General features: G+C 52.5%; 2 protein-coding genes and 3 non-coding genes across 8 annotated transcripts in view; 4 read left to right on the top strand and 1 right to left on the bottom strand.

Moving 5' to 3' along the window:
* The window catches only part of Pwwp3a (PWWP domain containing 3A, DNA repair factor), a 25,026-nt gene extending 6,498 nt beyond the window's left edge, over window positions 1-18,528 (top strand). For 2 of the 4 annotated variants that reach the window (XM_029565452.1, XM_029565451.1), the window contains exons 6-14: window positions 1,185-1,292; window positions 3,157-3,227; window positions 6,582-6,658; window positions 7,204-7,264; window positions 9,211-9,286; window positions 9,544-9,594; window positions 9,886-10,322; window positions 11,701-11,789; window positions 13,069-13,603. In XM_029565452.1, the coding sequence (XP_029421312.1) occupies window positions 1,185-1,292; window positions 3,157-3,227; window positions 6,582-6,658; window positions 7,204-7,264; window positions 9,211-9,286; window positions 9,544-9,594; window positions 9,886-10,322; window positions 11,701-11,789; window positions 13,069-13,216 (1,118 nt within the window). In that variant the 3' untranslated portion in view covers window positions 13,217-13,603. Of the gene's footprint in view, window positions 1-1,184; window positions 1,293-3,156; window positions 3,228-6,581; window positions 6,659-7,203; window positions 7,265-9,210; window positions 9,287-9,543; window positions 9,595-9,885; window positions 10,323-11,700; window positions 11,790-13,068; window positions 13,604-18,395 lie in introns of those variants that run through there. The other 2 variants (XM_029565453.1, XM_008837167.3) reach the window with 2 other exon arrangements.
* LOC115071050 lies at window positions 3,649-3,789 on the top strand. Its single transcript, XR_003850153.1, has one exon. It is a non-coding gene; the product is annotated as a U4 spliceosomal RNA (small nuclear RNA).
* Window positions 18,050-18,122, bottom strand: Trnaf-gaa. Its single transcript has one exon. It is a non-coding gene; the product is annotated as a tRNA-Phe (tRNA).
* Trnan-guu lies at window positions 18,244-18,317 on the top strand. The gene has a single exon. It is a non-coding gene; the product is annotated as a tRNA-Asn (tRNA).
* On the top strand, window positions 18,459-25,228 carry Ndufs7 (NADH:ubiquinone oxidoreductase core subunit S7). Its single transcript, XM_008837165.3, has 8 exons — window positions 18,459-18,588; window positions 21,232-21,262; window positions 21,772-21,840; window positions 22,289-22,406; window positions 23,850-24,029; window positions 24,109-24,155; window positions 24,470-24,558; window positions 25,083-25,228. The coding sequence occupies exons 1-8, from the start codon at window positions 18,573-18,575 to the stop codon at window positions 25,178-25,180; spliced, it is 648 nt and encodes a 215-aa protein (XP_008835387.1). The 5' UTR covers window positions 18,459-18,572; the 3' UTR covers window positions 25,181-25,228.

Below are 25,228 nucleotides of genomic sequence, written 5' to 3'. Positions count from 1 at the left end.
TTTATTTTATGAGTGTTTGTGAGTGCACCTGTGTCACGCAATGCTGCGGAGGTCAGAAGAGGGCTTCGGATTCCCCTGGAACTAGAGTTAAGGACAGTTCGTAGCCGCCATGTAGGTGTTGGGAATTGAACCTAGGTCCTCTGCAAGTGCTCTTAACTGCTGAGCCATCTTTCCAGCCCTTAAGTTTCATTGTTAAAAGCATATTTCCAGCAAGTGAGGCTGGGGATTAGGAGGCCCCAAGTCAGGAGGTCACCCTCATCCTTCAGTGCTGTCTTATGGGGAGTTGGTCCCTTCTAACCATGTCTGTCCCTCTGAGCTCTGACAAGGGACCTCACAAATCTCTACCTGTGTGTAGAAGGGCAGATGTGGGACACAGTGGGGTCTGGACTGCAATTGTCCATCACCAGGTTGGGCTGTCCTCTGGTTTTACTGGTCCCCTCCACTGCATTCTGGGGAGAAGGGACCATGAGCCCTGTTCGCAGTTGCCTCTTGGTTCTGGCCCACTTCCTGTGTGTCTCCCCGCTGTGACATTCAAGAAGAAAATGCACGCAGTGTCGCCACCTGGAGTCCCCCAATTTCTCTCATTCAGAGGGCTATCACATTCTGTCACTTGTGGCCTGTCTGTGTCTCTCGTGTATTTTTCTTTAAAAGGTACTTTGGGGCTGGGGAGCTGGAGGGCTCTTGCTTCGCAAACTTGAGTTGCTTTGTTCAACAGCAACAAGAAGGGGCAGGCAAGCTGGCTCAATGGGTAAAGGCACTAGCCGCCAAGCCTGATGACTTGAGTTTGATCCCTGGACACACGTGGTAGGAGGAAAGAACTGATTCCCACAAAATGTCCTCTGACCTCCACATGCTCTGTGGGTAGCATTTGTGCAAACATACAGGCACACACATTTCTATGTAAAATTTTTTTTAAAGGGGTGGGTATAGTGGCATTTGCCTTTAATCCCAGCACTTTGGAGGCACAGGCAGTCAGGTCTCATTGAGATCGAGGCCAGCCTAGTCTACATAGCCAGTTCCAGGCCAGCTGGGACTACAGGGAGACCCTGTCTCAAAAAGACAAAGAAAAGGGGGGAAAAAAACAAACCCGAAGTCCTTTGACAGAGGTGTTTCTTGTTTAATTTTGAGTGTGGCTTTGTGGCACAGGCAGCTGTCAAGAGCGGTGACTGTCCTGTTCCCTGCAGATCCTCCATCACCAGAGAAGTCTGAGGAATTCAGTTCCATCCGCTCCCTGCTAGAGGATGAGGATGAGGATGAGGATGAGGAGCCACCCCAGATCCTTCTGTATCGTGGTAAGAAGACACACCCCCCCCAAAAGCTGTCCAGACTGCTTTTTTAAATCTTGTTTTAAAATTTATTTATTTAGCTGGGCGTGGTGGCGCACGCCTTTAATCCCAGTACTCCTGAGAGGCAGAGGCACGCAGATCTCTGTGAGTTCAAGGCCAGCCTGGTCTACATAGTGAGTTCCAGGACAGCTGGGGCTACAGGGAGACCCTGTCTCAAAAAAGACCAAAAAAAAAAAAAACCAAAAAAACCCAAAAGTTATTTATTTAAATATTTTAATTATTTTTTATTTTCTGTGTATGAGTGTATTGCCTGCATGTATGTAAGTGTACCTGTGTCATGCAGATGGTGTTGGATTCTGACCTCCCGGAACTGGAGTTATGAGCAGTTAACCACTATGTGGGTACTGAGAATCCAGGGCCATCTCTCCAGTCTTTTAAATTTATTATTATTTTGAGACAAGGTCTCCCAGTAGCCCAACTGTCCTGGAACTTGCCATGTAGACCAGGCTGGCCTTGATCTTACAGAGAGCTCCCTGCCTCTGCCTCCCAAATGCTGTGTTGACAGGCAAGCGCCCCAACCCTGGCTTCATCATGCTGTTTTATTTATTTATTTATTTATTTTTGGTCTTTTTGAGACAGGGTCTCTCTGTAGCCCCAGCTGTCCTGGAACTCACTATGTAGACCAGGCTGGCCTTGAACTCACAGAGATCACCTGCCTCTGCCTCCTGAGTGCTGGGATTAAAGGTGTGTGCCACCATGCCCGGTTCATGCTGCTTTATTTTTTATGCCCCTGCTGACCACAGACATGGTCAGGGTCCTGTCCCCTTCTCCAAAGGCTCAGAGGCAGCTGGCCCTTGTGGGGATACCGAGTGAGGCTGTAAGCTTTGTCTTCCTCAGTTGGGTACAGTCATTCACTGCCTTCCGCGGCTACTGTTGCCCATGACACTGGGACAAGTCTGTCCAGGGGGCATGGGTCTCACTAAAGGGCTCTGCATAGGTGCTGAGGAACATGTGTATTGGGCTCCAAATTGCAGTGAGAGAGGAGGACTTGGTCACCAGGAGCCTGAGGACTCCTGAGCTGGCCGCACACAGACCCAGCCCAGATGGTGCAGGGCAGCTGGTGATGTTCTCAGGGGTCTCAGTGAGTACCAGCCTAGACTGTACCCACCTCATCTACCAGTCCTTAGTGGGCAAAGGTGCCCTCACTAAGTCCCTGCTGAGTATCTAGAATGATTCAGGAGCATGGGTGCTGCTGTGGCCACGGCTAAGCTGACCCATAATGAGACTGTGTGGGGTTGATTCCCATGAGCAGAGCAAGCCAGAGCTGCTTGGAGGGCCCTGTGTACCTATTGCCACAGCTGAGGTGGCTTCACCATGGCCTCCAAACTCCTGTGGCAGGCTTGAGCTGCCAGCTTCCCTGACCTACTTGCCCAAATGTTTTAACAGTTGCTGGTCCCTGGCTGGGTTGTCTGAGACGTCGGTGTCAGCACATCTTCCACCTTTGGTTCCCATGCCTGGTGTCTCCCTCACAGCTCTGAGTTTTGCAGTCTGGAGCTGGAGCTCTGACGCCACAGCATCACTTGGTCTGGGGTTCTTAACAAGAAGAGATGGAGTTGAGTTTGATTCAGAAAGCCAGGCGTGCTGGAGCACTCCTGTCATGCCAGCACTCTGGAGGCAGAGGCAGGCAGATCTCTGTGAGATTTAAGCCAGTCTGGGCTACATAGTTCTAGACCAGCTGGGGCTACTAGGTAGACCCCGTCTCGAAAACTTAAAAACAAACAGAAAAATTGTGCTTTTTTTTCTGGCTGTATTATACTTATTCTATGCTGGATTTGACACATCTCTATATTCTTTTCCTTTTTAATTTTAGAACCACGATCATTTGAAGTAGGAATGCTAGTCTGGCTTAAATACCAAAAATACCCGTTCTGGCCAGCCGTGGTAAGCATGCTCTCCCCTCTGTGCAGGCACCACGCCCCTCGCCCTCACCTCCCTGTCCCCTGTCCTAGCAGGTGGTTTGGTGGCTTTGTTATTCTGGAAATAGACAGGGCACACAGCCCCCACCTCAGGGGGCATCATTTCAGCCCTGTTTAACCTGAAGTCCAAGTGATATTGGCACCACCCAGGCTTAGGAAAACCTGTATGAACAAAGTGCTTTACTAAACTTAAGTAACATGTTTCAGGCCTTTCTCTGTCAGAGCCTCTGAATTTAGATGCTGTGGTAAATCAGGCATGGTGGTGCATGCCTGACACCTCACCACTCGAGGTGGAGGCAAGGGGATCAGGAGTTCAGGGTCATCCTCGGTTATATAGAGAGTTTGAGGTCAGCCTGGGCTATGTGAAGTCCTGTCTCAAAAAAGAAAGCTTTGTGCAGTGGCAGTATCGTAGCCAATGAGGTTTATCCGAGGCGCGATTATTGCTAATTGAAAAATTTTCCCAATACCCTGCCATGACAACTTGAAATATAGTCAGCATTGGCAATTTTTGACAGTCTCTACAGGGACTAAATAAAAAGAAAAAAAAAAAAAAAGAAAGAAAACAAAAAGTGTTCATAATCCCACTGACAGTTGCCCATGGGGCCAGTGAGCTGGGCTAAGGCTGGACCCTGGGGTGAATCATCCATGCACCTGGCTCTGTTCCCTAGAGGAAGCACACCCAGCCCTGTGTTTCCCTCCCACCTTCCACTCAGTCCTCTGTTACAGGGTGCCATCATTGCATCTGGCCTTGTTAGCCTTACTATTTTCTGCGGGTTTTTTGTTTTGTTTTGTTTGATACAGGGTCTCTGTAGCTCCAGCTGGTCTGGAATTGAGGGTGTAGACCAGGCTGGTCTCGTTCTCACAGAGATCCTCCTGCCTCTGCCTCCCAAGTGCTGGAATTAAAGGCGTGCGCCACCATGCCTGGCTGTTTTTGTTTTTTCCCAACTCATAAGGATGGCAGCCAGAGCCTGGAACATTCTAGGCAAGCTCTTTGCCATAAAGCCACCGCCCAACCCTAGTCATATTTTGAGGGTATTTGATCTTGGAATGTCCATCTGAGTGACACAAGCCTGTCATCCCAGTACTCTGGAGGCTAAGGTGGGAGGAGGTAGGCCAGTTTGGGATACAGAAAGGGAGAACAGAAGGACTGAGACAGAATCCCCAGGGTGGAAACAACAGAGTCTGAACAGTTTGCTTGGTGCATATGTGGCAGGTCCCATGTGCCCCTTTCACAGGGTTGGGGATGCAGCATATGAGAATCTCCATCCTCCCTCAGTGCCCCCTGCCTTCCCCAGCATTTCTGGTACCATCTCTACTTTTGTCTGTTTGCAGAGTCTCCACAGGGCTGATGGGTTCTGGGCATGACAGATTCCCAGGCACATACAGGATTAGGCCCAAGGGTGGGCATCTTGGGGACCATCAACACTACTCAGGTGGGGCTCATTGGCCTTATCCCTCTGCTGCCCTAGAGCTGTTAGGTCCACATACTGGATTCTCTACTTCCCCCAGTGCAAGCTAGCACCCAGCCTCTATGATCAGTTCCACTCAGCCCAGAAGCGAATGACCCTGGGTGTTTAGGCCGAGGCACAGTAGGGACATGGGTCTTTAGTAAGAGACCAGGGTTGGAGCCCAGTGTGGTGGTTCATGTCTCTGACTCCAGCACTCAGGGGGCTGAGGCAGGAGGATCAGGAGTTCAGAGTCATCCTCGGCTAACATAGCAAGTTCAAGGTCAGCCTGAGCTACTTGAGACCCAGACTCATACAACAAAACAACTGGGGAGACTGCTCATTGAGTAGAGTGCTGCACAAGCCCAAGGACCTGGTTTAAATCCTTACAAGCCAGGTGTGCCAGCCTAGTATATCAATGAACAACGAAGAGAGCCCTCCTCAAACAAGGTGGGAAGTAAGCTTCAATATCTGAGCTGCCTCCTTAACGCTACATGTGTGCCCCAGCGCACAGAAAGATTTTTTTAAAAAATATTTTTATTTTACGTGTATTGAGTGTATTGCCTGCATGTGAGTGCGCCTGTGTCGTTTAATGCTGAGGAGGTCAGAAGAGGGTGTCAGATTCCCCTGGAACTGGAGTTGAGGACGGTTTGTAACTGCCATGTGGGTGCTGAGAATCAAACCTGGGTCCTCTGCAAGAGCAGTCAGTGCTCTTACCTACTAAGCCATCTCTCCAGCCCCAAGATTTTTTTTTTGTGTGTGTGTGTGGTTTTTTTTTTTTTTTTCGGTCTTTTTGAGACAGGGTTTCCCTGTAGCCCCAGCTGTCCTGGAACTCACTATGTAGACCAGGCTGACTTGAACTCACAGAGATCTGCCTGCCTCTACCTCCTAAGTGCTGGGATTAAAGGTGTGCGCCACCACGCCTGGCTGATTTTGTTATTATTATTATTTTTTTTTAAATATTATTTTTATGTGTATGAGTGTATTGCCTGAATGTATGTGAGTGCACCCATGTCGTGCTATGCCGCAGAGGTCAGAAGGTGGCTTCGGACTCTCCTGGAACTCGAGTTAAGGACAGTGTCGGTGCTGGGAATCGAACCCGGGTCCTCTGCAAGAGCAGTCAGTGCTCTTACCTACTAAGCCATCTCTCCAGCCCCAAGATTTTTTTTTTGTGTGTGTGTGTGGTTTTTTTTTTTTTTTTTTTTTCGGTCTTTTTGAGACAGGGTTTCCCTGTAGCCCCAGCTGTCCTGGAACTCACGATGTAGACCAGGCTGACTTGAACTCACAGAGATCGGCCTGCCTCTACCTCCTAAGTGCTGGGATTAAAGGTGTGCGCCACCACGCCTGGCTGATTTTGTTATTATTATTATTATTTTTTAAATATTATTTTTATGTGTATGAGTGTATTGCCTGAATGTATGTGAGTGCACCCATGTCGTGCTATGCCGCAGAGGTCAGAAGGTGGCTTCGGACTCTCCTGGAACTCGAGTTAAGGACAGTGTCGGTGCTGGGAATCGAACCCGGGTCCTCTGCAAGAGCAGTCAGTGCTCTTAACCACTGAGCCATCTCTCCAGCCCCGATTTTGTTTTTTAAATGACCAAAATGTCCCAAGTATGGTGGTGGCACACTTTTAATCCCAGCACTGGGCTACATAGGGCGTTCCAGGACAGCTGGGGCTATAGGGAGAACCTATCTCCCCAACTCCCCAAAAAAGACCAAAATGAAAATTTCTGGATTCTACTCCACAGAATACCACAAAACCATGTGGCACAACTGGCTTCAAGCCTAGGTTGCTCCCAGCACCAGGCATGGCCTCTGAGGAAGTTGAGGGAGCCCTCTGCCTCTTCCCACGGGTGTCCTGCGTCTTCCCACAGGTCAAGAGTGTGCGGCGGAGGGACAAGAAGGCCAGTGTGCTGTTCATTGAGGGCAACATGAACCCCAAAGGCCGAGGGTAAGCTGGGAGACGTGCTGACAGCCAGAGCCCAGATGGGGTAGGAGGTCCCCATGTGCCCTAGCAAAGGCGCTGCCCACACAGCCTAGTGTAAACAGCTTCACTGGGTGCCTCTGCACTGTTCCAGCTCCCTGTTTCCCTGCACCCTGTTGGAAGCAAAGGACATCTCTCACCTTGGCTAGGATTGGCCTGACCATTGAGCTGAGGGCCTGTGCTCCCTCAGGGTGACTCAGTGACCTCAGAGCCACCTCAGTCACCCTCGAGAGCCTGACGCTTAGACCTGGCCTCATGTGACCCTGAGTGCCAGTGTGCTGCCTCGGATGGCTGGTGGGATGGGGCCCATGGGGATCAGGCCCCACAGTGGTGCTCAGGGTCATATAAGCATACCCCAGCCGCTCCAGGGACCCTGGTAGTTGAGCATATCACTTTCCATTAATGGATGTGGATGTGCCGCAGCCTAGCTCAGAGTTGGCTCTGGGTGGGGAAGGAATTCTTGGTCCTGCACTGAGGGTGCTGTTGCTGACCATGACCTCTGCTTTGTCAAGAATCACCGTGTCGCTGAGGAGGTTGAAGCACTTTGACTGCTCAGAGAAGCACATGCTGCTGGTAGGTGACCGTGGGCCGTCTGAGCTACCAGAACTCTACACACTGAATCACAGTCCAGCTCCTATAAGAGGTTTTCTGTGGCTGGTGTGGGTGATGGAAAGACAGGTTAGAGCTGGGAGCAGGTGCTGTCCCAGATAGTTCCATTCCAGATCTGTCCCCAAGTATGATCCTCAGAGCCACACTGAGCACTGCTCATTATGTCCCTATTTTAGGAGACCACACTACAACACAGGCCCAGGACTGTTTGGCCCAACACGCTCCCTCCTCTGCTGACTATTGCCCTGGGGTGTTGGGATGCAGGCCCCCACCAGCTGGGGACCCTGGGTGTGGTCCACCCTGGGTATGGTCCAGGAGTATGGGGAACACAGCAGGCCTGAGTTGGGGCTGGGCCTGACTGTTGATAGATGTCTGGACACAGGAGCTTGTCTCCATGTCTTGTGATTTCCAAGTGTCCCTGGGAAGAGATGTGTCAAGAGCCTGGTGCAGTGGTGTAGGGCTGGGCTTTCTCAGCATTTGGGAGGCTGAAGCAGGTAGATGGCCGCAGGTTCCATGCTGAATATGAGAAAAAGCTACATTTTTAAAGTCTAATTTAGCTTTAAGGGTACCACTTGTCTGGTTTTGGTTTTTGTTTGTTGTTTGTTTTGAGACAGGGTCTCCCTGTAGCCACAGCTGACCTGGAACTCACCATGTAGCCCAGGCTGGCCTGAATCTCACAGAGATCTGTCTGCCTCTGCCTCTTGAGTGCTGGTCTCTAGGTTCAGAGAGCCTTGCCTCAGAAAAAAAGGTGGAGGCTGGAGGCCTGGCTCAGTGGTTAAACGTACTTGCAGAAGACCTGGGTTTAGTTCCCACATTGTGACTAACAACCATAACTCCAGTTCCAAGGGATCTGATCCAATACCCTCTTTTGGCCTCCCAGACATTGCATGGCATGGGTGCACTTCTTACATGCAGACAGTACACTTATACACATAAAAAGAAAATAAATAAAATTGAGAAAATCAAGGTGGCAGCTGGTTGTGGTGGACACAAGTACTCAGGAAGGACAATACCTGACATCAGTCCACACAGGTGAGCGCACAAATATGGATATGGGAAATGGTATTCTGTTTGGAGGGCAGTCTCATTTCTCCCAGTACATGGCCAGGTGTTTGGGGTGCTGGGACTGGTTCACTGAAGCCTGCTGTGTGTGGCTAGGGCATGCTGCCTGTGCTTCTGGGGTCACACCCAGCACCTGAAAAGAGCCGTATGGGGCTCACCTGGGCTGTAGGCACTCAGTCTCATGTTGTCTGTGTTGGGTGACATGTATGACGCTGCTGTTGCTGTTGCAGGAACCTGCAGGTCTTTGCCAAGCTATAGTCACCCACTCTGGTCTGTGGTGCTGTTTGGCAGGGCATCAGGCCAGCCTTGCACTGTATCTTTGAGCTGACCAGAATGGATGGTGCTGCACAGTGGACAGGCAGGAGGTGTCATTTTCTCTTGAGTAGCAGGAGGCCCTCGGGAGGGGCTGGTACCCATAGCCTTTGTCCCTCTCCGGAAACCTCACATCTGACATGGTGGGCGTGTGGTATCCTTGTGCACACAAACCTCCAGACAGTGGACTTTGCAGCTTCTCACATGTCTGCCTGGCCAGGCATGGTGGCACAAACTCATCCCAGCACTTGGGAGGCAGAGGACAGAGGATTGGGAGTTAAAGGCTAGCCTCAGCTACATAGCACGTTCCAAACCCCTCTAACCTACTTGAAACTTGGTCTGAAAAAAAACAAAAACCCCACCAAAAGTCAGATATCAGTCTGGTGGATGCTGGCTGCCCTGGAAGTACCTGTCCACCTGAGTGGGTGAGCAGCTTTTCCTAGCCACATGTAAGGCCCACCCTAGCTTAGCACCCCAGACCCAGAACTCAGTGCTGCCTCAGATCCCGCTCATGCCCTCCTGTGTTCACTTTGCAGGATAGAGCCAAGGAGGACTTTGCCCAGGCCATTGGCTGGTGCGTCTCTCTCATCACAGACTACCGTGTGCGGCTGGGTATGTGGGCCATACTATGTGGAACTGGGGCACACTGTGTTGTTGACAGTGCTCAACCTGGATTCTTCTTGACCAGACTGGCCCTGCAGTCTTGTCCCCATGGAGGTGGGACTGAAGCCAGCTTCCCCTGTCAGTTCTGCCTCTCTGTCCCCAGCCTGGGGGTCAGGCACACACTAGGAGGCCCCTGGCCAGTCATTCTGGCCCACAGCACCTGATAGGGCAGGGCTCTGAGCACAGCCCTCTCCTACCCCCTACAGGCTGCGGTTCCTTCGCTGGCTCTTTCCTGGAATATTATGCTGCTGATATAAGTGAGTACAAGTGCGCCATTCCTCATAGGGCCTCCTTTGTGCCCTTGAGAGACTGTCATGCCTGGGTCTCCTGCTTTTGGGGGCATACACCAAGGTGCCAGCCCACCCTTGGCAGAGCTGAGTGACCTGCTGAGCCACTCGCTATGTAGCAGGCATCTGTGCAGAGGCATTTGACCAGTGTGTTACATGGGCAACAGGACGGGACTTCCCTTGCATCCCTGGCCTGAGATCTCCAGAGGGAGGAGGTGAGGGTCCCGAGGATGCCAGCTCATGCCATGTGCTCCCTCACAGGTTACCCTGTGCGCAAGTCTATCCAACAGGACCTGTTGGGGACCAGGTTCCCTCAGCTGGGCAAGGGCAACCCTGAGAAGCCCTTGGGGGACAGCCCGCTGGGGCAGTGGCGTCCCTGCAGGAAGGTTCTGCCTGACCGCTCCCGGGCTGCAAGGGACCGTGCCAACCAGAAGCTGGTGGAGTACATTGTTAAGGCCAAGGGTGCTGAGAGTCACCTGCGGGCCATCCTGCATAGCCGCAAGCCATCCCGCTGGCTCAAGACATTCCTGAGCTCTGGCCAGTATGTGACATGTGTAGAGACCTATCTGGAGGATGAAGGACAGCTGGACGAGGTAGTGGAGTACCTACAGGGTGTCTGCCGTGACATGGACGGTGAGGTGCCTGCACAGGGTAGTGGAGACCGAATTCGTTTCATCCTGGATGTACTGCTGCCAGAGGTGAGTGGGCGTTCAGGTCCCCTGGCCAGGCCTTGAACTTGGGTCCTGGCTAGAGTTCCAGAAGCTGCCAGTCACTGTCCCCTGCCCAGATCCTCGGTCCCCATCCTGTCACCTCATTCACATCTGTGAATGTATCCACAGACATAGAAGGAAAGTGTGGTGGGCTGTGTACCCTCCCTGACCCAATAGGGTTTCGGGGACTTTGGTGAATTTTTGGGATGGGCTCTGTAGCTCAGCCTGGCCTCAGACTTGGGGTCTCCCCTCATTAGTAGCTAGGGTGACAAATCTGTGCCACCACAGCCAGCCCTATATCACCCATGAGTACTTTTGTGTGCATCTTTAGCTGGGCATGCCTTTAACTCCAGCACTTGGGAGGCAGAGGCAGATGAATCTCTGTGAGATCAAGGCCAGCTGGGTCTACATATTGAGTTCCAGGCTAACTGGGACTACAGGGAGACCCTGTCTCAAAAAGCCCCCAAAAAACTGATTTTGCCCACCAGGGTGAAAGCAATGTCTGAGGACAGATGTAACTGTCCCAGTGAGGAGGCTTCTGGTGTGGAATGTATGGGGCCATGGACGCTGCTCAGCACCGTGCAGGGTCCAAGACACCCCACAGAGAACGACCTGGTCGCCCCATCCACACTGAGGAGAAAATACTCCGTCATAAAACATAACTCTAATTTTTTTTTAGATTATTTTTATTTCATGTGTATGCACGTACTGCCTGCATGTAGGTAAGTGCACCCATGTTGTGCAATGCCCAAGGAGGTCAGGAGAGACTGTCAGATCCCCCGGGACTGGAGTTATGGACAGTTGTTAGATTTGAACCCTGGTCTTCTGTAAGAACAACCAGTGTTCTTAACCACCTAGCCATCTCTCCAGCCGCAAACATGATAACTCTGAAATCCGTATTTGCCAAGGTGTGGCTCAGGCCTGTCATCCTAGTACTCAGGAGGCTGAGGTAGGAGAATTGCAAATTCCAGGCCAGCCTGGCCTACAGAGTAAGGCTCTGTCTCAATAAACAAAAGAACATACTTGCCCGAACTACAGTGTGGTTTCAGCTGTGAAAACTGACAGTAGTTTCTTAAATCCCTTAGTCAAACAACTGTGGTATATTCAGGTTTTTGAGGTGAGAGTCTCATGTAGCCCAGGCTGACCTCAAACTTACTGTGTAACCAAGGCCGACCCTGATCTCTTGATCCTCCTGCCTGTACCTCCCAAGTACTGGAATGACAGGCCTGCATCACCATGCCTGGTTTATGTGGTGCTGGGGATGAACCCAGGACTTTATGCTTGCTGAACTACAAGCACTCTTACTCACTGAGCTGCCAGCACTCTGCCCACTGAGCCACTGCCCAGCCATCACTTTTCCCTGCAGGCAATCATCTGTGCCATTGCTGCAGTGGACGCTGTGGACTACAAGACTGCAGAGCAGAAGTACATCCAAGGCCCGACCCTCAGCTACAGGTGGGCCTCTGTGGCTATTCTTCTCAGTGCTGGGTGTTCCAGGGTTCCCTTCCTACATAGACAGGGCTGACAGCCCCCTTCTAACACAGAGGTGCCAGGCCTGTGATGTGACCTCAGTGATCTGTGTTGGCACTGGGTGCAGAGGGGTGAGCTGGAACCGCTTGTCTTCCAGGCATGGCTGGATGTAGTCAGGTCTCCAGGCTGCTCCTGTGTGGCTAGGCTGGATGCTGGCCAGGGGGCCTGGCTGGGCCACTGCCTCCCCTGCAGGCCCAGCCCTTGGCACTTGTCCTGCAACAGCCTGGTCGTGTGCTCTGCCCAAGGCCCCTGTAATCTACTTGTCAGGGCGCTGTGCTCAGCCTGCTGCCTACTGCAGCATGTGGCCAGTGCAGGAATCTGCAAGATTAAGAGGCGATACGGCTGTCAGTGCTGGATGAAGATGCCTCCTGCTTGGCCTTGAGCTGTCTTGGGCTTTGTGGCCTCCAGAGCCCCTAATCCACCTCTGGGCGCACTGCCAGGCCTTGCTGTGAGCCAGGCAGGGCAGGGCAGTGACAGGCAGGGGGCAGATGACACCACAGCTACAGGCCAAGTCTCTGTCCTACGCCACATACCAGGCTCCACTGCGCCGAGGGGTGCACTGCCCCTGAAAGCCAGTCAGTGTCTGTGGAGGGCAGCAGGGCACCATTGAGGGCCTGGCAGTGCCCAAAGAAGCCAGGACAGGTGGGGCTCCTGGCCTTTGCCCTTCTTGTCATCCCTGAGTTCACAGTACACCAGGGGCCTGGGAACAAGTGCCTGTCACATCCATGCTCGGAAGGCTGAGGTGGGATCCTGAGTTCAAGCCAGCCTGGGTTTCCCAGTGAGGCTTCTCAGAAAAAGGGATTTAGTCAATAAAGGCTTGCCTTGCAAGCTGGGGGCCCAAGTTCCATCCCCAGCACCCACCTAAGGAGCTAAGTCTGGAGTTCGAGCACTTGGGAGGCAGAAGCAGGCAGATCTCTGAGATCTAGGCCAGCCTGATCTGAATAACAACTGCCAGTGCTGCTGGGGCTACAGGGAGACCCTGTATCAAAAACCCAAAAAGAAAAAGGACTCTGGGGTTCAGTGGGTAGAGTGCTGGCCAGCCTGCATGAAACTGTGGGTTCATCCCAGCACTGCAGCTACGTAGTCAGTTCAAGGCCAGCCTGGGCTACATGAGCCCCTGTCTCCAAATAACCCAGACCTCTCAACAAAAACCCATTGATGGTGCATAGTACAGGTAACCTTGGGTTTACTGTCCTGTGCTCAGGGTGGTGGCCATCACTCCAGGATGTGACTGGACATGTGACCCCGGCAATTCCTTCACCACAGACTGTCTTTTATTTCCTGAAGGGAAAAGGAAATCTTTGACAACGAGCTCCTGGAAGAGAGGAGCCGGCGCCGACGGTGACAAGTAGGCCGTCATGCAGTATCCATGTGGGGAACAGCACCCTGAGAGAATGTTCTAGAAAGTGGGTGGCCCAGGGGAGTGCTGGCTTTGGCTCTGTGGGACCTGGGTCTTCAGTCCATCCCAGAGGTTGGATGTCCTCATGCCAGAAGCTGCCTGGCAGCCATGGGAGAGTTGCCTTCTGGGTTTTTTTTGTGTGTGTGTGTGTGTTTTGTTGTTTCTTTTTTTTAATTTCTGAAAGGTTTTAAAAGAAAAAATAATATTTGAATGCACATGTTGATGGTCACCGTACAGTAACCCCTGTGTGCACTGGGGTTCCATTTCCGCGCTGCCCTAGCCCTCCACAGAAGTTTCTGGAAAGACTGATTTGAACACCGCTTTAAGAGCTTTAACATTTCTCTGGTCTTGTTTGGCTTTCTTCTCCCTATCCATGGTTTCTGGGATCTTCTCTGCCACTCCTCCGTGACAGGGTGGGGACCCTCACACTGGAGCCACAGCTGGAGACGTTTGTGCAGTGGCCTCTGTGGCCAGTGCCCGAAGGGTTGTCCTGAACGGCTATGGTTGCTTCCCACCCAGGACCCTGGAGAGCTGGGGATGGGGTGACCCCATGTTGGATGCTGTGGCCTTGAGGACATACCTTGGCCAGGTCAGCCCAAGCCAGTGACCAGCCGTTCACAGCTGGCACTCACGCTGCACCAGTTAGCTGGGCTACAGGTCTTGGGCAGGGGGGAAGCTCACCCCAGGATTTGCTTGTGGGGACACCCTGATGTACTTCACACCTAGGTGGCCAAAGCCATCACAGAACAGGTTGGGAACATGTGGGACCCACAGGTCTGGGTGTGAATCACCCAATATCTATATCTAGGGACACAGAGGAGCATTGCAGCCATTGTCTGCAGACACTCGTTGAAGCTATATATATATAATTTTTGTAGATCTATCTGTAAACCCCCAGTCTGCCTAGAACTTAACTATGTAGCCCAGGCTGGCCTCCATCTCACAGGGATTCCCTTGCCTCTGCCTCCCGAGTTACTGGGGTTAAAGACATTTGCCACCACACCTGGCCTTCTCTGACATTTTAGTTGAACTTGACTTTGCCCAAATCCAAGGGAAGGTAGGGGGCTGGAGGTGGGGCCCAGGTCTGTTGGTACTGTGCTTTGTCCTGCTGTCTGTGGAGGACCATCTGAGGAAGGGACTGGAGGCATCTTAGGAGGGTTAGCCCTATGTTTTTTTGACACTTGACCAAGTGCTTTCAACTTCCACCTATCCCCTTTCCTGAGCCCCCACAGTCATTCTAAGGGTGAGAAGTGATGCCCCGGATTGCCCCACATAGGGTCCCTTGGGGACAGCCCAGTACCCTGGCTTGGGGTAGTTGTGAGCACAGGCCTGGAGGAGACAACACCCCCACCCTGTCACACCTCTGGAAGCCCTGAATCCTGTGGGTGCTGTATCAACCTTGCCTTGACAAAGCCCAGTGCATTTCCTTGGGTTGTGACTGGCTGCTACGGGTGGACCAAGAGTCCAGTGACCCACTCAGATCCATGAGGGACAGCAAGGAACCTGCCCCAGCATCCTCCCCTCACTATGCTAGTGTTTTCATGCCCTCCATGACTCCTGTATGCCCTGGTACTGGGTGTCACTGGCCTCCACCCACCCCATGCCTGGAACACCCACAGACCTCACTAGGGACCCCTGCAGTGCTGCCAGCTAGTGAAGCCTCCTCAGCTTCGGCTTTTGTGGTGGGGATTAATTTGAGATCTCTACAGGTGGGAGTCCCCGGGCCCTCTGGCACCATCTGCTGTCATCTCCCTACCCTCAAGGACCTGGAGAATGCAGACCCCACAATAGAAGATTCATCTCAGGAAGGAGCAAGGAGTGGGAATAACAGCGACCAGCTGAGGGGGTGGGGGGAGCTGCTGCCACAGTACCTAACCAGCACTTGTGCAGGGTGGGGTCCCACTAACACTGCCCATTCTCAGAACATCCTACAACCTTAGTCCAGCACCAGGAATGCCTGTCTGCCCTGCAAAGCTGTCCTCTCCCCTTCTTCCCATCCTGCTCCTGCTCCTCTAGCTCCTCCTCCTCCTCTTCCCATTTTCCCTTTTCTACTCTTGCTGGCCCACAACTGTTCACAGAAGCTGTTGTCACCCCACTCTGCTCCCCACAACAGGTCTCCTTGAGGTTTGGGACCCCCGCCAATCCTCAGGCAAGGAGGACTGCAGCTGGGGATCAGGCAGCGGTTTGGTTTGGCAGGGGATGGGGGTTCAAGCTGCATCACAACCCTAGCGTAAATGCACATGGGGAGGGGACATTCCATCTAGACCTCCATGGAGCTGGGGGTGAACCAAACCTTGTGCATGTTAGACTTTTTTTTGTTTTTTTTTTTTTTTTTTTTTTTTGAGCTGAGGACCAAACTTGGGGCCTTGCACTTAATAGGCAAGCGCTCTATCACTGAGCTAAATCCCCAACCCTAGACTTCTCTTTCTAAAAATACTGTTATGTTTATGGTGGGGGGTGTGAGTGTATATGCCACGGTGTGCATGTGGGGAGAGTCTGTTCTCTCCTTCCACCATGAGGGACATGGGGCTCAAATTGAGGTCGACAATCACCTTTACCTGCTAAGCCATGTTACTACACCCTCCCCTATTTTTTTAGTGGGAATCTCACTGTAGCCCAGGCAGGCCTTGAATGCCCAAGAATCCTGCCTCCACCTCTTGAATGCTGGGATCACTGGAGTGAGCCACCATATCTAGGTCCTCTTACAAAGCCTGTTTAAGGCCATATCAAGGATCCATGACTCCCACCACCCAAAAGCCCCATCTCAGAGCACAGGCAACATAGTACTATGGGGGGCGGGGTTGAGTTGCCAGAACATGAGGGAGAAAATAGGGTAAGCACCAAAGATGGTGTTCTAGTTTGCCTTCAATTGCTGTGACAAAACACTGACCACTACCAACTTGGGGAGAAAAGGGTTTATATGGCACATCTCCCAGGTCACAGTTTATCAGGGAGCCCAAGGTAGGAACTCAGGGCAGGAACCTGGAGGCAGAAGCACAGGCCACGGAGGAATACTTCTTACTGCCTTGCTCCCCTGGCCCGTGTTCAACTTGCTTTCTTCTACAACACAGGCCCACCTGCCTAGGGCCCTCCCACATTACTCAATAAGAAGATGCCCCACAGACATGGCCACAGACCAGTCAAATGAAGGCAATTCCCCAGTTGAGGCCCCCTCAACTCAGGTGTGTCAAGTTAACTAAAATGATCCACAGATTCATAATCAGTTTCGATTTAATGCGTTTACGTGCTTCTGTATGTCTTTGTGCCTGTCTCTGTGTGTATGTATGTTGAATGTGTGTGTGGGCATGCAATGATGTGCTGATGATGGTGATCAGAGGACAGTTCAGGAGTCCGTTCTCTCCTGCCACCTTGTAGGGTGCAGAGATCAAACTCTTAGGAGCAGAGCTCCTTCACCTTCTGAGCCTTCTGGTCTCACATAGCCCAGGGTTACTTCAAACTCAGAATGTAGCTGAGGCTGACCCTAAACAGATCCTGATCCTCCTGCCTTCACCTACTGAGTGCTGGAATGACAGGCATGTGATACTGTGCTTGGTTTATGTGGTGGTAGGGATAAACCCAGAATTTCCTGTGCCAAGCTAAGCAAATGCTCTGCCCCCTGAGCTTCAAGTACTCTCCCACTGAACCCCAAGCACTCTACCCAGGCACTGTACCTATGGAGCTCCAAGCACTCTATCCACTGAGCCAATCACCAACTCCTGAATTTTTTTTATTTTTTTTTGGTCTTTTTGAGACAGAGCCTCCTTGTAGCTTCAGCTGTTCTGGAACTCACTATGTAGACCAGGCTGGCCTCGAACTCACAGAGTTCCACCTGCCTCTGCCTCCCCAGTGCTGGGACTAAAGGTGTGCACCACCATGCCTACCACGTTTTGTTTTGTTTTGTTTTGTTTTGGGGGGGTGTCTTTTTGAAATGGCTTACCTGTAGTCCCAACTGGCCTGGAACTTGCTATATAGACCAGGCTGGCTTTGAACTCACAGAATTCCTCCTGACTGCCTCCTGAGTGCTGGGATTATGCACTCAGGCATGCGCCCCCATTCCCAGCATTTATTTTACTTTAAAAAGTTTTATGTGGGGCTGGAGAAATGACTCTGGTTAAGAACACTGAATGTTCTTGCAGAAGAGCCAGATTCAAATCCCAGCACCCACATCCAGGGGATCCAACAGCCTCTTCTGTCCTCTGCAGGCACTGCACAACACAGGTGCACTTGCCTACATGCAGGCAATGCACGCACATAATAATTAAAAAAATTTTTGTGTGTATTATATACATGTATGTGAGTGCACCTGTGTGTTGTGTGCAATGCCCAAGGAAGTGAGTCGTACAATGCCATTGGAGTCCCTGGAGCTGGAGTTCGGACAGTAGTTAGCTGCCATGTGGGTGCTGGGATTCAAACCCTGGTCCTCTGCAACCAGTGAGCCATCTTCTCCAGCCCCAACCTCAACCCCCTGCCCCCTTTAAAAAAAAAAAAAAAAAAAAGGCACAGCGTTCTGCCTATGTAGCCCTGGCTAGCCTGGAACTTGCTAGGTAGACCAGGCTGGCCTCCACAACGTCTGGCTTATTTTATATTTTGTTATTTTTGTCTTTTGAGACTGTGTCTTTCTGGCCTTGAACTTGCAGCGATCCTCTGGCTTCCGGCATGTGACACCCTAGCTACTAGACTGATTGTGGACACTTGAAAATAATTTAAAAGGGAACAATGAAATGGGAGGATTCGTAGCTGCTGGTCACAAAGTGAAATCTCAGCAAAATCAGATTTATCCAAAAACTGCCAAAACCCAGGGTTGAACCAGGGACCTTTAGATCTTCAGTCTGATGCTCTCCCAACTGAGCTATTTCAGCCACAACTTAAAGGCTTCTCTGCTTATAGCATCCACCTGGCACCATCGTCGCCCTGCGCAGGCGCACTTTGTGGCCTTGCGCTTCTTACGTAGGGCGGTGTCGGAGCAATTACTGTAACGTCGTCTCTGTGGCGCAATCGGTTAGCGCGTTCGGCTGTTAACCGAAAGGTTGGTGGTTCGAGCCCACCCAGGGACGTAAGTGCTTATCCCTTTTTTCCCTTCCTAAGATAATGGTCATAGGTCAAGGCCATTGCTTGTCCTTCTGTTTCTGCAGTTCATTGACTTCGGAACAAGCGGTGCGCGTGCGCATACTACGCGTGCCCTACTGAAGTGTTTCGGAACAAGTGATCTCCGGGTGCTGGTTTCCCCTCGTGCCGATTTGGGTGATGGACCGAGTAGCGGGAGTGCTAGGGAAACGGACAGCAAAGGTTGTCTGAAGGCCGAAGCCAAGATGGCGGCTCTGGCGGGTGAGCAAGGCTCTTTGGTTGGGATAGCGTGGCAGTCATGAGTTGTCAGCTGGGTCCGCGGGTCCTGGGGGTTCGTGGCCTGGGCTGGGACATCGGGGTCTTCAGAGGTCCAGAGATCATTTCCTAGCTCAGGAGCATGTCGGGGTCGGGCTGAGGTGTGATTCGGAACTCTTCCTACAGGCCTTGCTATTGCAGCCGTTTACAGTCTGTGAAACTGAGGCAGGAATGCAAACTCCGCCTCAGATTTCAGGGGAGGGATGGCGGGAGCACCGCACACCCAGTCTCCGGATGAAGAGAGGAGGGGGCTAGTGCTTCCCCAGCAAAGGGAGAAACAGGCAGGAATGCAACCCCCCCAACCTCAGGATCTCCCTGTACCCCAACTGACCTGGAACTCCCTATGTAGCCCAGGCTGGCCTTGATCTTACAGAAATCACCTTTCTCTGCCTCCTGAGTGTTGGGATTCAAGGCATGCGCCGTACCACCCCAGCATTGTTGTAGTGTTTGAGACAGGGTCTCCTCTAGCCTAGCCTAGGTTGGCCTCAAACGCACCAAGTAGCTGACCTTGAACTCCTGATCCATCTACCGCCACCTCCTGAGTGCTGGGATGACAGTTGAGCCATCACACCTGGTTGGGTGCTGTAGATAAACCTAGGACTTCACCCATGCTAGGCAAACTCTGTCCACTGAGTCCTATATTTGTTTTTGTTGTTTGTTTTTGAGACAGGGTCTCCTGTAGCCCCAGCTGGCCTGGAACTCACTATGTAGCCCAGGCTGGCCCTGTCTCACAGAGATCCCTCTGCTTCCCAAATACTCAGATTAAAGTGTGAGCCAACCTGTTTGGCTTATACTTGTTTTTTGAGACAAGATGTCATGTGTAGGGAAGAGCCCTCTAGCCTCTTCCTCCCAAGTGCTGGGATGACCGACTCCTGATACTATGCCTACCTTGGTTTTGTTTCTCTTTGAGACAGGGTCTTGCTTTGTAGCTCAGAGTGGCTTCAAACTCGAGGTGTTCCTACTTCAGTCTCCCAAGTGCTGGGGTTACAGTCCTGGGCCACCCGGGTCTTGTCTTGTCCAGCTGTGATTTTGGAGTCTTGAAGAGCAGACCGCATGGATTGGTGGCATTGGCTGCCACTTTTGGAATCTCACATGGCCATAGTGGGGCATGGTGGCCTCTATCTGTGATCACAGCCCTGGGGAGGCTGAAGCAAGTAGATGATGAATTGGATCCCAGCTTGTACTACACAATGAGACCCTGCATCAGTTAAAAGAAAAAAGCAGGGGGGTGGGCACCGGAGAGTCTCAGCAGTTACAAACACTGGCTGCTCTTGCAGAGAACCTGGGTTTGATTCCCAACACTAACATGGCAGCTAACAACCATCTGAAACTCCAGTTCAGGGGATCTGACACCCTTTATTGGCCTCCATGGGCTTTGAACTTTACATGACACAGGTGCACTTGCATACACTCATACATGGAAAATAAAAATAAATAGAATGCCTTTCATCTCAGCACTTGGTTGACAAATGCAGGTGAATCTCTGTGAGATTGAGGCCAGCCTGGTTTACATAACAAGTTCCAGGCCAGCTGTGGCTACAGGGAGACAATGTCTCAGAAAAATAAAAATATTTCTTTTCAAAAAGCCTGATGCTGCTACCTAGCCACCCAGTATGGTGTTTACTTTGTTGTATCCAAAGTCTTAAACCCTCAGATCTGGAAACTGAGGCCCAGCATGAAAACCTCGTATAGAAAACCTTAAGACTGGGCAGTTTACTCTGTCATCAGCCCAGCCTGGAGCTGCCAAGCGATTGGCCACAGTCCTGACCTTGGGAAGCAAGAGCCCTGTTTGAGGTTAAAGATGGGGCTGAGGAGAGATGGGGATGTGGTTTGCCGCCACCTTGGGCCTCAGAAGAAGCCCCACAGCTTGGTGGGGACCTCCAGGAATGTGGAGTAACTTTCTAAGTGGCCCCATCTGGGACAGCCCCTGCAGGATGGGGAGGTGGGGATGAGGGGCAGCCATCTTAATGCCACCCTGCCATCCTGCTGCACATCTTAGTGTCCTCACCGTACTTTAATTGCCTCTGGAGAGATCTGATGCAGATGCCCCTATTCTTATGTGCTGTGGTGGAGGCTCCTAGGCATGGCTTTGGGGGACACAAGTCAGTGTAGGGCATGTCTCCATCCTGGCCCCTGCATGGACTCCCCCCTCCCATTTACCAGGATCTTTTTCCCCCTCTATGCCCTCTCCCATCTGGTCAGACCCTGTTTCTGCTTGGGGCTACTCCTCCTGGAAGATCCCCAACCCCAGGATGCTGAATCCCTGCCCCCTAGAGGGACCTACTGTACACAAATGTGAGGCAGGCTGTTTTGCACAGAGGGAGCAGCCTGTTCAAGGGCCCTGGGGCAGGAGCAATGGGGGTGCAGGAGATGAAGGAGAGGTGAGTTACAAGGGGAGGGCAACCTTGGTGTACAGTCTGGGTTTCTTGAGACTGAACTGGAGAACAAGAGTGAGGGTGTGACAGGTGGGGCCTGCTTAACAAGTGGCAGGGGCTGGAAATGGGGCCCTGCTTGTAGGCTGGCTGCTAGCTCCCAGTTGCTGCCCTGTGCTGGTACCTGCAGCTCATAGCTCTGCACTTCCCTCCACAGCTCCTGGCCTGCTCTTTGTGCGGATCCTGAGGTAAGTGATGGGCCACCTGCCTGTCAGGAGCCTGGGACTGGCTGACAGGGTTCCAAGATACAGTCTGGGAGAGCGATGGCCAAAGCTGGACTCCACCCATGTCTGCTGGCTCTGTGCCCTTACTGCCACTCCCAGCAAGGCCTTCTGCAAGCCCCACCTGGACCTCCACATGCTAGTCTTGTGACAGGGCTCTGAGAGTGCCCTTGGTAGGGAGCAGAGGGCCTGGTCTCTGAACCCCACTATAGATTGATCCTGGGGACTGTCCTTGCTAGGCCTAGACACCTGTTGACCAGCTGGTGTGTTTCAGAAGGAAGTAGCTGTGGAAACGTCTGGTCTGTCTCCCAGGGTGGGTGATGACCCCCGAGGGCCCTCGTGAGAAACTATGGCACCAGCCCACAGAGAAACATAAGCATAGCCCTGGGCAGGGCAGGGCAGTCACCTCCATTTTGTGGGAATAGGAGCAGCTAGCAAGACTCTAGTGGCCATTCACCCTTGTCTGTTTCCTACAGGTCTGGTGTATGCACAGTGGCACCGGTGTGCAGTGTCCACCACAGTGTGGCCATGGAGGGCCCAAGCAGGTAGGCCAGCCTTAGGGAGGGTGCCACACCTTTGCTCTGCCTGCTGCCCCCTGGGGCCAGCTTTTTCTTTGTAGCCCCAGCTGGCCTGGAACTCACTGTGTAGACCATGCTGGCCTCGATCTCACAGAGATCTACCTACCTTTGCCTCCCAAGTGCTGGGACTAAAGGTGTGCACCACCCCTCCCAGTGAAGGGGCCTGATTTTATGGTTGTACCCTGTACCCCACCCCACCCCGCCCTGCCATCCTGCCTTCCCCTCTCCCCTCCCCAGCGTGGGCAGCCTGCCTTGCTTCCTTTATCAGGCCTAGTCTTGGCTCATGGGCATCTGGGTGACTTAATTCTGTCCTGGGTCCCCTTATGACACCTGTATTCCTCCCCCTGGGGGCTGCTCTGGGGCAGGGACATCGGGCAGCCAGGCTGACTGTGTGGGCCCACCATCTTGTGCTTAGCTCACAGCCTGCCCTATCCAAGGCCGGAGCTGTGGTTCCCAAACCCTCCAGCCTTCCCAGAAGTCGTGCTGAGTATGTGATAACCAAGCTGGATGACCTTATCAACTGGGCCCGCAGGGTGAGTCCCTGTCTTGTCAAACCAACACTGTCCAGGGCATCCAGTGTGCACATTTGTAAGCAGCTCCCTCTGCTGGTTTTGTGCCCTGTGTCATCTAATAGTTCAAAATCTGTTTGTTTTGTTGGTGGGCTTTTTGGGTTTTTTTTTTTCTGTCTTTTTGAGACAGGGTCTCCCTGTAGCTGGAACTTGCTATGTAGACCAGGCTGGCCTTGAACTCACAGAGATCCGCCTGTTTCTGCCTCCAGAGTGCTGGGATTAAAGGTATGCACCACCACACCCAGCTCCAAAATCAGTTTTTAAGGACTTGTTTATGTGTGTCCACCTCTGGGTGCAGACTCTAGCTAGTGAGACACCAAGCTTATGTGGGTGCTGGGACCTGAACTTGGGTTCTCATGGCAAACACTCTTAACCACTGAGACATCTCTCCAGCCCCCTTGATTACACTTTAAAATGTACTTCGTGTGAATGTGTGTATGCACACAAGCCACTCCTCAAATATGGAGGGCTGAGGACAACCTGTGGAAGTTGGTCTCTCCTCCATGTGGGCCCAAGAAATTGAATTCAGGTCATCAGCTTGGGGCCTTTACCTACTGAGCTATTTCCTCATAAAAATTCATTTTCTATTCATTGGGCTTTTTTAATTTTATGTGTATGAGTGTTTTGTCTGCATGTATGTAAGTGTGACACATGCATGCACTGCTCTCAGAGACCAGAAGAGGGTATCAGATCCCCTAGAACTGGAGTTACACATAGGTTGTTAGTTGCATGTGGGTGCTAAGAACAGCCAGTGTTCTTAACTGCTGAGCCAGATCTCTAGCCCCTCATTTATTGAGACAGGGTCTCACTACATAGTGCTGACTGGCCTGGAACTCATCATGTAGACCAGGCTGGCTTTGACCTCACATTTGTATAACATGTATACCAAACCGAAAAATTATTTTTTAACAAAGAGAGGTGGCATGCCTGTGTCCTCCACAAACTCCAGAGCCTCCTCCACTGTACCCCAGTGGCCCCTACTCTGTACACCCTCTCTCCTGTGCATGCTGGTTGGTGTCCAGCTTCTTGTCACCCAGCAGCTTGGATTGGTGCCCGTGCCTGGGTGTGATAGCCCATGTATGACAATTGTCCATTGATGGGCGTGCCCTGAGTTTACCTTTGTCCTGTGGGTCCCCACTGGAGCTCGCAGCTGCCAGGACAGAGTGCCCACCAAAGGGTCCCAAGGGCAGCACCGCAGCCAGGAGGACCCTGCTGTCCATAGGCTGCTTTGAAGACCAGAGCTTGACAACAGCAGCAGGCAGAGCCATGGAGGGCGACCAAGCTAGTTTGTCTCCAGCACGTCCCTGAGCAGCACCTAGGATGCCAGGGGAATCCTGGGTGCAGGACAGCCATGGGTGGCCACCACACCATCCCTTTCACTCATGCTGACTGTCTTCCACCACACAGAGCTCCATGTGGCCCATGACCTTCGGCCTAGCATGCTGCGCGGTGGAGATGATGCATATGGCTGCACCACGCTATGACATGGACCGCTTTGGAGTGGTGTTCCGGGCCAGCCCTCGCCAGGCTGATGTGATGATCGTGGCTGGCACACTCACCAACAAGATGGCCCCTGCACTGCGCAAGGTACCCCGGTTTCCAGGTTCCTGTTGCTGTCTACCCTATTCCTGGCCCCCCGCAAGTACCTGACTCCCATGTCTTACAGGTGTATGACCAGATGCCAGAGCCACGCTATGTGGTGTCCATGGGGAGGTGAGTGTAGGACCCGAAGGTTGAACCCAGGCAAGTGCTCTGTGGCTAAGCTGCATCCCCAGCCCAGTCGCTCCTTTTCCTTTACCGTAACCAAGGGTGTGCAGCTCAGGCCTTGGGTGCCATCCAGAAGGTGACAAAGTTCATTGTCTAGTTCCAGAACAGTTGCCCCACACCATGATCCCTCACCTCATCCCCTCCCAGTCCCTGACTCCCACAAATGTACATGCTGTCTCTGGATTCTTATTTTCTGGTGGTGGTGGAGCGAGGGATGGGGTGGACTGGCTGCTATCTGATCGTTCCCCCTTTTCCTCCAGCTGTGCCAATGGTGGGGGCTACTATCACTACTCCTATTCAGTTGTGCGAGGCTGTGACCGCATTGTCCCCGTGGACATCTATGTGCCAGGTGAGGCTACCCTGCCACCAGACAGTGGCTGCAGGCCACACAGCCCAGTCCAGGTCCCCAGAGCATCAAGGACCTTTGTGGTCAGCATTCCCAAGGGTGGAGGCCAGTGACATTGCACTGGCTTCTGGTCAGCAGCTTGAGGGTGAGCTGGCCTCCCTGCACCCCTCCTGGAGGAGCCTTCCTGCAGCCTAGCCTGGCCTAGCCTGCCTCTGATTTTTCCCACTGACCCAAGGTGGCCCCTCTATCTGAGGCCCTCTGGGAAGCAGGCTGGGGACAGGTGAAAGGGAGGTGCTTGGGGCTGGAAGTGCCATCCCTAGACCTCTGAGCTCCCTGTGGCCTGGGTTCTCAGGCCACCACCCCTCGTGGCACTATCTGAGGACAGGCTGGCCACTGGGGGTCACTGCCTGAACCCCCTTCTATGCATGGGGCTATGGATATCTCAAAGAAGAGGACCCTTATTCTGCAAGCCTGGACCCAGGGCCCATCAGCTGCACAGTGACTGAACAGCCCTTGGTCTCCCACAGGTTGCCCACCCACGGCAGAGGCGCTGCTCTATGGCATCCTGCAGCTGCAGCGGAAGATCAAGCGGGAGCAGAGGCTCAAGATCTGGTACCGCAGGTAGAAAGCCTCATGCAGGATCCCAGTGTGAATAAACCCAACTGAACCCTGA

This window comes from Nannospalax galili, unplaced genomic scaffold (assembly GCF_000622305.1).
Source record: "Nannospalax galili isolate Female #2095 unplaced genomic scaffold, S.galili_v1.0 scaffold77, whole genome shotgun sequence".
NCBI classification, from domain to species: domain Eukaryota; kingdom Metazoa; phylum Chordata; class Mammalia; order Rodentia; family Spalacidae; genus Nannospalax; species Nannospalax galili.
The sequence above is the reverse complement of the archived record's forward strand: the minus strand, read 5'-3'. Positions and strand labels throughout refer to the sequence as shown.